Source organism: Prionailurus viverrinus, chromosome E1, assembly GCF_022837055.1.
Source record: "Prionailurus viverrinus isolate Anna chromosome E1, UM_Priviv_1.0, whole genome shotgun sequence".
In the NCBI taxonomy this organism is placed as follows: Eukaryota; Metazoa; Chordata; class Mammalia; order Carnivora; family Felidae; genus Prionailurus; species Prionailurus viverrinus.
The window spans coordinates 15,716,277-15,729,972 of NC_062574.1; the positions used below are offsets into that span (position 1 = coordinate 15,716,277).

General features: G+C 42.0%; 1 protein-coding gene across 2 annotated transcripts in view; it reads right to left on the reverse strand.

The window, feature by feature from the left end:
- Positions 1-3,418, reverse strand: part of VPS53 (VPS53 subunit of GARP complex) — a 156,883-nt gene extending 153,465 nt beyond the window's left edge. For both annotated transcript variants that reach the window (XR_007146837.1, XM_047832644.1), the window contains exons 1-2: positions 3,086-3,418; positions 1,222-1,302 (exon numbers count right to left, since the gene is read on the reverse strand). Coding sequence is in view for 1 of the 2 variants with exons in the window: in XM_047832644.1 (XP_047688600.1) it covers positions 1,222-1,302; positions 3,086-3,172 (168 nt within the window). In the remaining variant the exon portion in view is untranslated. The remainder of the gene's footprint in view (positions 1-1,221; positions 1,303-3,085) is intronic.
- Positions 3,419-13,696: the final 10,278 nt, after the last annotated feature.

The following is a 13,696-nucleotide window of genomic DNA, read 5'->3' on the forward strand; positions in this document are numbered from 1 at the left end:
AAATCTTCGTTTAAAGGGAAGTACCTCACACAGACCTTCCCCGGCCACTTATCTAAAGGAGCCCCCCACCCCCGCTGCACCTGCTGTTTACCATAGTATCCATGACACTTGATAATTTCTTGTATATTTATTTGTTGGTTTGTTTATTGTCTTCTTCCTCACGCTAGACTCCACAAGGCTAGGAACTTGCCTGCCACACCATTTCCCTCCAGTTTCTAAACAGTGCCTGGCATTTAGTAGACACTTCATAAATGTGTGTGACTAAATGAAGGAATGACTCCTTTAAGATTTGGCAGAAGGCCTGCCTCCTCTCTGAGGTTTTGATTTTCTTAGGAAGAACGTTCCTTTGTTCCTCACTAAACCATTCAATACCTCCCCCACAGCATTCATCAGTGTCTCTCCCCCAGCCCCCCGCCCTTGATCATGTACACTTCAAGGGCATGGACCGGGTGTTATTCTTCTTTGTGCCCCCTGCGCCTAGCTTGGTGACCGGTACCTGTCAGGTGCCCACTGAACATTTGCTGAATTCATAAATGAATTACCAAAAAGAACTCTAGCTGACCTTCTCCCGACTCTGATGCTTCTAATTCTCTACTTCTCACCTAAACACCCAAAAAACAACTGTGTAAGAAAAACCCATCTGTATAGGCAAGCCAACCAACACAACAAAATAAAAAACAAAGTCTGAAAATTCGCATCTCAAAATAGGAGTGAGAGTAGCTTTATGACCCCAGGGTTATCCTCCCCACCTCACTCCCACTCTTCCCGATTAGTTTTAAAAATCCTTTCTACCTCCCAATTTACCATAGAAAATGTAGGGGACTCTTACAGACTAAAGATAGCATTTCTTTCTTCTTCTTCTTCTTCTTTTTTTTTGTTTTTAAGTAGGCTTCATGCCCAGCACAGAGCCCAATACAGGGCTTGAACTCATGACCCTGAGATCAAGACCTGAGTTGAGATCAAGAGTCAGACACTTAAGTGACTGAGCCACCCAGGTGCCCCATTACAATTTCTAATAATATGCTCACAATACAAAGAATTCCACTCTCACACAAAAGTATTTGGTATAAGCTAACCCCCCACCAAACCCCAATCGGTTACAATGATTTGAATTTAACTCTCATTTGTTTATCAAGTCTCCTTAGATCATGCAGTATAACAGCAATCACAACACTGGGGATGAGCCAGAGGCCACTGAAATGAAGGAAACCCTATACTCACTTGCTCTGTTGGGAACAGGGTATTGATATACTCCACGGCATTGAAATCTGCTCGATCTAGAGGATCCTGGCTTGGAAACACCTGTATAAAGACAGGGGATTAAAAAATAACTGTCATCTTTCTGTCTTGTTTAATGTATTCTTTCTTTCCTTCCTACTGGATGGTAAATTCTTTGAAAGCAAGAAACATACCTTTTTTCATTTTAAAGGCTTAACACCCAACGACTGCTTGGGAAAATATCTGTTAAAGTGAATCTTTGATTTTCACTAACATCTGTAATTTTAACATCTTGGTGCAACTAACAGAATGTGCAACAGTGGCAAGTTCCACAGATATCAACAAAATTCCACAGACAAGGGAAAATAAATGGGCTTTGTCCACTATCAGATTAAACCAGCTGATGACATGACTGTATTAAGGAAGGCTTGATAAAAGACTTATGCATATGTCTGTGATGGCTTAGTACTGAAATTCACTTTGCACTGAAGCAATTTTTACGCTTCAGACAGTGTCAGGAAATGGAGCTTGCATTCAGGAACTGTCCATCTCTTTAGCAGAAGAAAGAACACTGCCTCTGAAAAATAACTCCCTTCAAAAGCTACAACTTGAAAAACATGTAACAAGGTAGATTATGAAAGCAGTGGAGTGATGCCCTGGGTACTGGATCTCACCAGCTCAAGACAGTCATTCTGGGAAGCCAATTCTTTTCTGATGTCTGCTCATTAGATAAACCTATGCTAGAACTCAGTCTTCTTAAGAAACAGCAAAAATACACTCTTCTAAAATCCTTGCCAAACCGTAACTGACTGCGTTGTTTGTTTCTTCTATTAGGGCCCATTAGGTCCAAAGAGAAAATGAAATGTATGTCTTTTTCTGTCAGGTGGAGGCGGGTGGGGAGCTGGGGCCTGAACAACAAAACCTTTGCCCAGTGGTCTGGCATCCTTAGGATGTGCCAAGTGTCCTTTGTATGGGGTAATCCAACCACTGGTGGAAAAACACACATCCAAAAATCTATAAATGGGACAATACAAATAAGTTAGTACAGTGGCAGACCTATAATCAGTATTAACGCTCAAAAAATATTAACTATTAGCAATGGTAGTAGTAATGCTTTATTTCAAAAAACTTCCCAGTGGTCATTAAATATGGCACAACCCTCCTTTTCTTAAATCTCATCCCCTACACCAATTCCTTTAACAGAGATCCTCTCCCTTTATCAGAAGCAAAATCCTGCACAAGGGTCTAAGTCACTATTTCCAATACAATTACTCTTAAAAACCCAGTAAACTTGAAAAGAGAATTTAGTCAACCAAAGAGTTCCGGAAGGGAAGGAAGGCCTCCCGGGAATATTCTTCAACCTAATCCAAATTAATCAACAGCAGAAATTCTCAACCATTTAAGTACGGTAAAGGGTCCTTTTTCAACCTTGTCCCCTCTGCTCTGTGACCCGCTGCAGGTGTTAAAGTTGTTCCCCTTCTCAATTCCTAGTCCCTCACAAGAGGCTAGACTGAGAAGCGGGAGCAGCGGCACACCAGCCTGGTAAATAATCCCCCAAATCTGACGTTGGTATCCACGAACTCCCTTCTTCCAGGTTCATGCTTTCAGGAGGCGCGGTTCCTTTGCCCAAACTCACCAGGACGCCTCATCCTCTAAAGACAATCAAGGCCTAGAAAGGGTCCTCTCCCTCCCCTGGATTCAGCAACCCCTTCCCATCACCACCTCCCCCCAAACCTGTCCTTTCCCTTCGGCGCCTAGCTCCCACCTCTCCGTCCAAAGACTGCTTCCTCCCCATCCCACCTCGGGTCCCACCCCCAGACTTCCCCACCCTCCGCTCTCCTGCCCCGTCAGGGCACGGAACGCTCACCTGCTCGATGGCGAGCTGTACATCAGGCGTGAGCTGCAGCACGGCTTCCAGCTCCTCCACGAACTCCAGTTCCTCTTCCTCCATCATCCCTCCGCCCAGCTCCCTCCCGACGCTCACCTCAACCCCGAGTAGCACTTCCAGCCGCCCCCCCGCCGCGCTCCAGAACCACAGCCCTCTCTTTGCAGCGCTCAGGCAAACCTCCTTTCCTTCAGCCTGCCGGGCACTTCCGGAAAGCAGGGCACTTCCGGGATCCGGGGCACTCTGGGATAGTGGAGGACTGACCTCTGCGACCGCGGAGGAGGCATTCCTGTCACGTCCCCGGAGTTTCCCCGGGCAGTCCAGTGGTCCCGCAACCCCTGCCCGTCCTCAGCTCTCCTTAAGATGGTGTGGGGGCACGCTTCACCTCGCCGAGGGCGCCCCCCCCCCCCACCGACGGAGGCCCCGGTGTTGGGGAGGTCCTGGCCGCCTCCCCACCCCCCCCCCCGGCAGGACCCCCAGTGAGGGTGAGCCCCGACAGCGTCGCGACCGACCGACAGCAAACCTCGCAGGCCGCGAAGCCGGCGATCCTACCGCTCCCAGGGGCCCCTTGGTCAGTGGCAGTAGGTGTCCCCCTGCCACCGGGGGAGAAATGACCCCAGCTGGTAAGTGGCGATGTTGCCAAGGACAATTTGTCGGAGGGACAGCGTCCACTTGACAGAGTTAAGTTCCCCGTGTGCCAAGCCTCTAGGCAGAGTTTTCTGGGGGTGTCTGCAGCCTCTCCCTAGTGGAGGAAGGGGGAAGAGCCAAATTAGCGCTCCGCCGCTGGGGCAGTGTTTACTTTCCGAGACTCCGATTATCTGGAGTCTAAGTCCCATTCCACGATTGATAAGCTGTGAGTTCTTGGGCAAATTACTGCATCTGCCCCTTCCCCTGCAAGGATGTGGTGAGCGTTAAATATAAAAAGTGCTATGCAAATTTAAGCTAGTAATACAGGTAATATTAGGGTGTCTAGTCCTCATGCACCACGATGGGAAGAGAGGCCAGATCTTCCTGTGGAACTGCTTTTCCTCCAGACGCTTAAAACAATGAGACAATTGTAGCCAACCAGAGGAGTTGTTTTACCAGTTAAACATTGTGCATTTACAAAATGGAAGAGTCCTTGGGCCCGCTGAACTTTTTTTTTTTTTAATTTTATCAAAATTGTAGTAACCGTGAAAGCAATTTCTAACAATAAGAGAAGGCTTAAAAATATAAATCGGCTATACGATAGAATAGTACTGACTCATAAAACTATGGTTTTGAAAGTTACTTAATGTCATGGAAAAACGTGCTTAATATGTTTCAGGAAGTAAAACGTACATTTGGGAGAGCAAAAATGTACAGTATAGCCCCCATGTATGTGTATTTTGCACATATAAAAATGACATCAAAGAAATATTACTGTTCTGCAGGTGATGGAAAGTACACTCTATATTTTTCCAGAATGTCTACCAATAGCCTGTAGTACTTTTATAATACTTTTTTTGAAAGGAAAACTTTGATCCACCTGATTGGAATTTTTTGCCATCTTTCGTATTAAGGCATAATTTACATCCAGTAGAATTCACCTTTCAGTTTATAATGCCATGAGTTTTGTTAAAGGTGTATAGTCATGTAACTACCATCCCAATCGAGACCTGAGACAGTTCTATTATTTCTCCAAATTCCCTCATGCTCCACCCCATTGCCTGGCAACCACTGACCTGATCTCTGTCCCTACAGTGTGGCCTTTTCAGAATGTCATATAAATGTAATCATACCATATGTCACCTTCGGAGTCTGGCTTCTTTCACCCAGCGTGAAGCTGTTGCATTTCATCCGTGTTGTTGCATGTATCAGTAGTTCATTTCTCCTTGCTAAGTGCTATTCTGCTGTGCGGCTATACCACAATTTGTTTTTCCATTCTTTGGTCGAAGGACATTTGAGTTGTTTCCAGTTGTTGGCAATGATGAATAAAGCTGCTGTGAACAGTCATGTGCAGGTTTTGTGTGAACAAAAGTTTTCATTTTACTGGGGTAAATGCTTAGAAGTGGGATTGCCGGGTTGTATGGAAAGTCTGTGTGAAGCTTTGTAAGAAACTGGTAAACCGTGTTTCCAACATAGCTGTATAATTTTTGCATTCCTACCAGTGATATACAAGAGTTCTGGTTGCTCATAGAGCTTTTTAATCATGATAAGAGCTAACATTTCCTAGCCCCTACCATATGCCAGGCACCATGCTAGGCATCATTATCTCTTTTAACCCACATGGCATTCTGAGGTTGGAAGTTAGTATCATTGCCCCATTTAGCAGATGAGAAAATGGAGACGTAGTTAAAATCAATAACTTGTGGGGCACCTAGGTGGCTCAGTCACTTAAGCGTCCGACTTCAGCTCAGGTCGTGATCTCATGGTCCTTGAGTTCAAGCCCCGCATTGGGCTCTGTGCTGACAGCTCAGAGCCTGGAGCTTACTTCGAATTCTGTCTCCCTCTGTCTCTCTCTGCCCTCTCCCGCTCAGGCTCTGTCTTTCTCTCTGTCTCTCAAAAATAAATAAGCATTAAAAAAAATTAAATAACTTGTCCAAGATCCCATAGCTAACTCTTCCAAACATTCACTCACTCATTCAATAAACTCAATATATGTATTGAATGAATGAATGAATGTTCCTGCTGTTCTTGCTGGTGATAGGCACTAGGCTAGGTGCTGGGAATTTAGCAGTCAACAAAATAGATCAAGTGCCTGCCTCCACAGAGCTATTTCCATGTCTGAAAAGAGTATTCATACAAATAAACATAATGAAAGACAAAGCATACGTTGAAAGACTATTTTGAAAGAGTATTCTGATTGGATCTGGGGGTCAGGAAAGGCATCTCTGAGGAAATGAATTTTAAGCTGAAGCAAAGGGTGGGTGGTGAGAGGAATCGCAGGTGACAGATGAAAGGAATGGTGTGTGCAGAAGCCTTGAGGATGGAAGAAATTGGCCAGGGGGATGGGACCTTGAAAGCCAAGGGGAGAATGGTAAAGAAGAGGCTAGAGAAAAAGGTGGTGCCAGATGATGGAGGCTCCTGAAGGTCATGTTAACGAATGAGAAGCCTTGGAAGGACTGTGAGCAGAGAAGTGACATGACCAAGTTTAGCATGCCTGTTATCAGCCCTAGTCCCCTCATGTTCGTTTTCTCTGCTTCTGAGAAGTGGGAATAATTGTGGCAGGTCATGAAACAAGGATGACGGTTTCCAGTCCAAATTCATGGTATCCAGTTTCCACTGCTTGTCCTTTATGCATTGTCAACTCAATTGCATTCCCCCCGCTTCCCTACTCTGAAGCTCCCAACTCAATTATTTCCCTTCTCCCTCTTTGCAGATAAGATACTAGTAATGAATATAAGCTTGGGTTTAAGAGAGCTGTCCAGTACAAAAAGTGTAGGAAGACAAAAGAGCAGAGATACAGGTGGACCCTACATTTAAAAAAAGGCGTTAAGATAAGTAATGACAGGCTAGACTTATTTATGATAAGCGAAAGAGGGAAATGGAAGGAGGCAGTCTGGAGAGACAGATTATATGGTTTTAAGATAAAATATGGATATTTACATACATGAGAAATTTGGAGATGAAAATAAGGAGCATGTGATATTCTCACAATTTTTTTCCTGTGATGCAGTGGGATGGGGTATAGCTGATGACAGAGTATTACAGAAAACATTTTCTCACTTGAAATTTCACCTGGTGCATAAATTCAGTCTCTAATACTTAAAACCTACTCACATACCTTGGAAGCCCTACCCTGTAATAGGCAGTGGAAAAGGGGGGGGGGGTTGTTAAAGGAGGAGCACAGTAGGCCACAGGGGATTTATGGGGTGCATCTCTTAGGACAGCATCAAAATAAAGTGGGAAAATCCAGTAACCCCCAAATGAATTTTCATAATGTTTCCCATTAGGATGGAAGTATTAAGTAGTTTTAAAATAGCCTTTGTTAATGACATCCAGTGAGGTCTTTCAATTTCATATGCCTGTCAATTTTGCGTTTCTTTCTACCTCTGTTAAAGGGAATCTCCAAAACCCTGGTATATTTACAACTGGTTTGATTGTTTTTGAAGTAGCTGTACTACATTCAGTAGACATCGTGCAGAGTATGTTATTTTATAAGATCAAGACAGTATCTTTCTTCCAGTTAAGCTTCCCCTTCATAATGACCCTCCCCTAAACAACTGAGCTTTTTGTGAGATTTCTTGTAAAAAAAAAAAAAATTGCAAGATGTCTGAATACCTGATCCTTAGCCACTAAAGGCCAGTAGCGTAGCCCCTTTCCAACACTGTATTAACCAAAAATATTCCCTACAAATTTCTAAAATGCCTCCTAGGACTCTCAAACACAATTATCCTATTATTACTATGATCCTATTATCACTATGGGTGGCAAAGTTCCCTCGCCAACTTGTAATTGGAGGAATATAATTTGATTTCTACAAGAAAGCTTGTTTAAAAAATGTTTGCTTGGCATTCCTTTATGGACTGTTTTTAGTACGTGGCTTTTCATGATGATACTGTCTTTTGCTGTCCTTCATTCCTCAATTTTTTGAATATCCTGAACCACCAGCATTTGGTTTTGATCGGCAGTCAGATGTTCTGCTCGTCCCCATAGCCTGGACACCCAGTTTTGTTTTGATTGGCACACTCATTCTCTGTGCATGCCCGTTCTTGCTAAACAGATCCTAATTGCCAGCTAGCTTCAGCAGCTCCCCTGTTCCCACGATCATAGCTCAGGCATTCAGTCATGCTGGCTCCCAGATGCCTTTAGAACTTCCGCAGTGGCTACATAGGATTCACATTCAGTAATAACTTCACCTACTTGACAAGGTGATAACTATATAGGCCAAAATGACAGAACTTTTGTGTACGTCTTACACTTTACAACAAAAACAAAAACATTTGGTTTTATACAATTAACATTAACTAACCAGTACAATCATTATAATGTAGCTGCCATTAATTTATTGTATCTAACATCCTTAAGTGTCTTACAATGCCATTGCCACTTCCAGCCCTGTTTTCTTGTTTCTTTGTCTCTACTTCTTCTGTTGTATTTCCTGAGCTGGATCTTCAACCACTTCTCTTCTCCTGGTCTACACCAGTAGTTCTTAATCTTTTTTGAGTCTGAGTCCCTTGGAGGACATGAAGAACACTATATAGATCCTTTCCCCCGGAAAAATACACATTTGCACCTTTTGCATGCAGTTTGAAGGGAAAGGGGGATTCCACTGAATATATCTTAAACTTTTTTTAACCTCTTTTTTTAAGCCCCTGCCTCCTTCTGCTAAACATAAAAATTTTGTGAACAGCCTTCCCACACATAATATTCTTCAATTTCACAATCACTGATACACAGGTGATATCCCTTCTCCACCAGCCAAGAATTATTTTTAAAATATAGATTTTTATTTTAAATCTATACTTTAGATCTACATCAGAAAACCAGTGAAAAGTTTTATTTCTTAAATATAATATTTTTCAAAATTCTGATGGCTTCCTCTACCTCAGTCCCCCATTGAGAGTCACTGCTATGAGAGACCGTTCCCACAGCCATCATTGGTCTCTAAATCTTTTTTTTAATGTTTTTATTTATTTTTGAGAGAGAGAGACAGAGAGAGAGCATGAATGGGGATGGGCAGAGAGAGAGGGAGACAGTGTGAATTATAAGAATATTTTTCAAACTTTTCTTCTAGTATATCTACAGTGTTGCTTTCCATGTTTAATCTTTTGTATATCTGGAATTTATGTTGGTGTTTGGTGTGTGGCATTGTATTCATTTTCTAGGACTGCCGTAACAAATTACCAAAGGCTGAGTGCATTATGACAACAGAAATTAATTTTCTCACAGTTCTGGAGGGCAGAAGTCTGAAATCAAGGTGTCGGTAGGGTTGATTACTTGTTGGGGGCTCTGAGGGAGAAACTAACCCAAGCCCCTCCCCTTGCTTCAGGTAGCTGCCCACAGTCCTTGGCTTGTAGACTCATCGTTCCAAACTCTCACTCCGTCTTCACATCACCTTCCTTTCTGTGTCCTTTTCTGTCTCTTATAAGGATACTCTCATTGGATTTAGGGCCTACGCTGATCTAGTGCGGTCTCACCTCAGTCCTTACCATAATTAAATCAGCAAAGATGCCATTTCCAAATAAGGTCATATTCTGAGGTTCTGGGAGGACATGTATTGTGGAGGGGCAGTATTCAACTAATTTTATTTTTTCCAAAGGATGGCTAACGGATTCTGTGCTTTTCTTAGTTAGTTCTTCATTTCCTCACAAGTATGATGTGTTTGCTACAGACTAAATTTAGTGGGTCTGGTTCAGGACTGTGTTTTATTCCATTGATCTATTTGTTTCTTCTACACTGTTTCAGTTAGGATAATTTGAGGTATTTTGATATATTGTAACTTCCTCCCTTCCCCCAGTGTTCTTTATTCAAATATTTCTTTGCCACTCTTGCACATTTTCTTTAATTCACATAAGCTTTAGAAAGAGCTTACTGAATCTATTAAAAACATATTAGGATTTAACTTGGAATTGTATTGAATTTATAGATCAACTTGAGGAAAATATACATGCTTACAATATTGAATCTTCCCTGTAGGACCACCCTGTCTATTTTTTAAGGCTTTTATGTCTTACAGGAAGGGTTCATAGCTCTCTTCATACAGGTCTTGCATATTTCTTGTTAGGTCTAAAACTTGTAACAGATTTTATAAATTATAAAATTATAAATTAAAAAAATATATTATACCTGAAACTAATATAATACTGTATGTTAACTATACTGGAATTAAAATAAACATTGTAAATGATCCTCCTTTTCTATTACATTTTCTAATTGATATTTATTTGCTGGCTTATAGAAAAGCCATTTAATTTGGGTATTGGTCTTGTATCCAGCCACCTTACCTCAATTATTTTCTTCTATATTTTAGTTGATTTTCTTATTTTTTCTTTTTTTTTTTTTTTTTGCTTTTCTGTTTTTATTTTTTATATTAAATATAATTTATTGTCAAATTTGTTTCCATAGTTTTTCTTGATAAATTATTATAGTCTCTTCCTTTTTAATGTTAAAATCTGTTTTGAAGGCTTATATGTGCACTGTTATATTGGCTAGGACCTCAACAGTAGGGTGTTAAACAGCAGCAGATTGAGTGAACATGGTATTTAAAACTGAAATAGAAGAGAACATATAAAGATAAACCCATCAAGCTACAGATGTGGCATACGGAAACAACGGACTTACAACACGTAAAAGAAGGAAAGTGGCAGAATCTTGACTACCAAGGGCTTCCTGTCCTTCATACTGCAGTAGTATTTAAATCTTCCAAATCCTCTAAGACCCCTGCCGGGCAGCTCCATCATGTTAGCTGACAACATGGGAATTTGCTCTGCCTGAAGGGCAGACGTATTTCAGTCTGGTTCATAACTCAACAGTTTATTCGGCCTTCAGACTCACAATTACTAATTTGTGAGGTCGGTCCCAGACAAGCGGTGACACTCAGCCGCCGCATAAGCATGCACCAGTATGCTCCGGGCTGAGGTGCTGGTTGCTATACATAATGAAGTTTCCTTCCCAAATAAGGCTCTTAAGTCCTTGTAACTAATTAGCTTTCTCTTCATTGTTTTTATTTTTGGCCATTTAGATTTTCATCCACAATCTTCTTGAGACGTAATTAACTCTTGGGGTGGAAATTGCCTGTGTATGCTAAAAGACATTACAAACTTAGCTCCACAAAGAATGGCTCTTCCTTCACCGCCTAAACAAGCACCAAGGCCCTATGTAATTACAGTTCACAAAATAGGTTAATAGAGCTCAGCCTATAAAAAGAAAAAATGATACTTAAATAGCAGCTTTAGTTTCTTATGATGCCCACTTTAAAGACAGAAACTGAATGCTAATAAGGATAGGACTCTTACTTTTTTTCTTTTTTTTGAGAGAGAGAGAGAGAGAGAGAGAGAGAGAGAGAAAACACACATGCTCAGAGGAGGAGCAGAGAGCGAGGGGGAGACAGGATCTGAAGCAGACCCCGTACTGAAAGCACAGAGCCCGATGCAGGGCTCAAACTCACAAACCGTGAGATCATGACCTGAGCCAAAGTCAGACGCTCAACTGACTGAGCCACCCAGGAACCCTGGACTCTTACTATTTTTAAAGTTAAAGCTACCAGAACACATGAAGACCTTGCCTGTCTTTGTGCCAAAGTGTGTGCCTATGGACAAACCCACTCTGCCCCAGTTAAGAATTCCTTTCAAAACAAATGATAACCCACTTTAAAAGATCATCTGTAATAATCATATATCAAATTACTTCTGACTTATGAAAAATGAGGTTTGTAAAGATTTAATAACACTGAAAATACTTCTAAGTGAAATATTAATATTCAAGATTAATTTAAAGCATGATCTCAATCAAATATGTAATAAATGCATATAAAGAGGTGCCATTTGCAACTATGTGGATGGGACTAGAGGGTATGAGGCTAAGCGAAATTAGAGAAAGACAAATATTATATGACTTCGCTCATATGAGAACTTTAAGATACAGAACAGATGAATACAAGGGAAGGGAAGCAAAAATAATATAAAAACAGGGAGGGGGACAAAACCTAAGAGACTTAAATATGGAGAACAAACAGAGGGTTACTGGAGGGGTTCTGGGAGGGGGGCTGGGCTAAATGGGTAAGGGGCATTAAGGAATCTACTCCTGAAATCATTGTTGCAACTATATGCTAACTAACTTAAATGTAAATTTAAAAAATAAATATTAAAAAAAGAGAACTGGGATGAATTCTACCAAGATGTTAATATCTGAGAGTGACATCTCTCAGTGATGGCATTATTGTGATTATTTTCCATAGTGGGCATGTTTTACTTTTTTATTTATTTTTTTAACATTTATTCATTTTTGAGAGATGGAGAGAGACAGAGCACGAGTGGGGGAGGGGCAGAGAGCAACAGAGACACAGAATCCAAAGCAGGCTCCAGGCTCTGAGCTGTCAGCACAGAGCCCGACCCGGGACTCGAACTCATGAACTGTGAGATCATAACCTGAGCTGAAGTCGGACGCTTAACCGACTGAGCCACCCAGGCGCCCTGGCATATTTTACTTTCTAACATTTTTTTTTTACCAGAAAGCTAAAAATACCAGCAGAGTTTAGTTAAGTAGAGTAAGCAAAATAAACCTGTCACGGAATTAATTATGAGACACAAAGACACTAAAATTATGGCTCTGATAATTTAGGAAGGCAGCTGAATTTGTTCACAGCAATTTGCTGGTTCCAACTCATTTCAAAGGTAATTTCCTTAATGGTTCAATGCCCTTCAATTTTTTTTTTTTTTTAACTAGAGTTAGAATTCATACTACTTTTAGTTATGTGTGCTGATCTGCAAACAAGCAAAATTTTGCATTTATAGCAAAAGAAACATGTGAAAGTGCCTTAAAAATATAAAGCAGCACACAAAGGCAAGTACTACATAATCAGTTCTTTGTGTAAATTATGGTTTTTGTTGAGCGATATCATTATCGCTGTGTACAGGAGCAAAGACTTCCCTGTGGTATGAAGCCGTGGTCACTGTTTGTAGAAGCCATGTGCTTGGGGTGGGACTGTGCCTCGTAGACTCACAGTTTGCTTTTGCAAACAGTGCAGGATAAAACTGAGAAAGCTGCCGGGGCACCTAGGTGGCTCAGTCAGATGACTTCGCCCCAGGTCATGATCTCGCAGTCCGTGAGTTTGAGCCCCGCGTCAGGCTCTGTGCTGACAGCTCAGAGCCTGCAGCCTGCTTTGGATCCTGTGTCCCCCTCTCTCTGACCCTCCTCTGTTCATGCTCTGTCTCTCTCTGTCTCAAAAATAAATAAATATTAAAAACAAAAAAACAAAAAAACTGAGGAAGCTGCCGCCTGGAAGCCGGCTAAGGCCAGGCCTAAATCTTCTTCAACCCCATAGATGCTCACTGCGAAGTTTAACATCAGGAAACTGTGCTAGGGGGATACCAAGATAAAGAATAATAGTCCCTTGGGGCGCCTGGATGGCTCAGTCGGTTGAGCGTCCAACTCGTGGTTTCAGCTCAGGTCGTGACCTCACGGCTTTGTAGGTTTGAACCCCACATCAGGCTCTGTGCTGACAGCCTGCTTGGAATTCTCTCTCTCTCTCTCTCTCTCTCTCTCTCTCTCTCTCTCTCTCTCTCCCCCCCTTCTGCCCCCACCCCCAACTTGCATTGTCTCTGTCTCCCTCAAAATAAATAAATACGAATAATAGTCCCTTGCCTGGGCCCGGCATGTAGTTGACTTGTATTTTTGAAATCTCTCATCTAATTCTCACAGCCATCCTGGGAGGTAGGTAAAGGAACCCACATTTTACAGAGAGGTTAAGTAGTTTTCACCACGTCACACAGCTTATGTGTAGCAGAGCCAGTACTGGAACTCAGGTCCTCTAATCCTGACCCCTGTGCTATCTGTCCTGGCTGCCTTCGGGACTGACAGGCCCTGCCTGCCCACCAGAGGCACGCTGTTTAAAGGGGAAACACATCTAAAAGTATCAGTGCAAAGCCATATTGATCAGGTATTCTTATGGAATGCCAACACGTGCAGGAA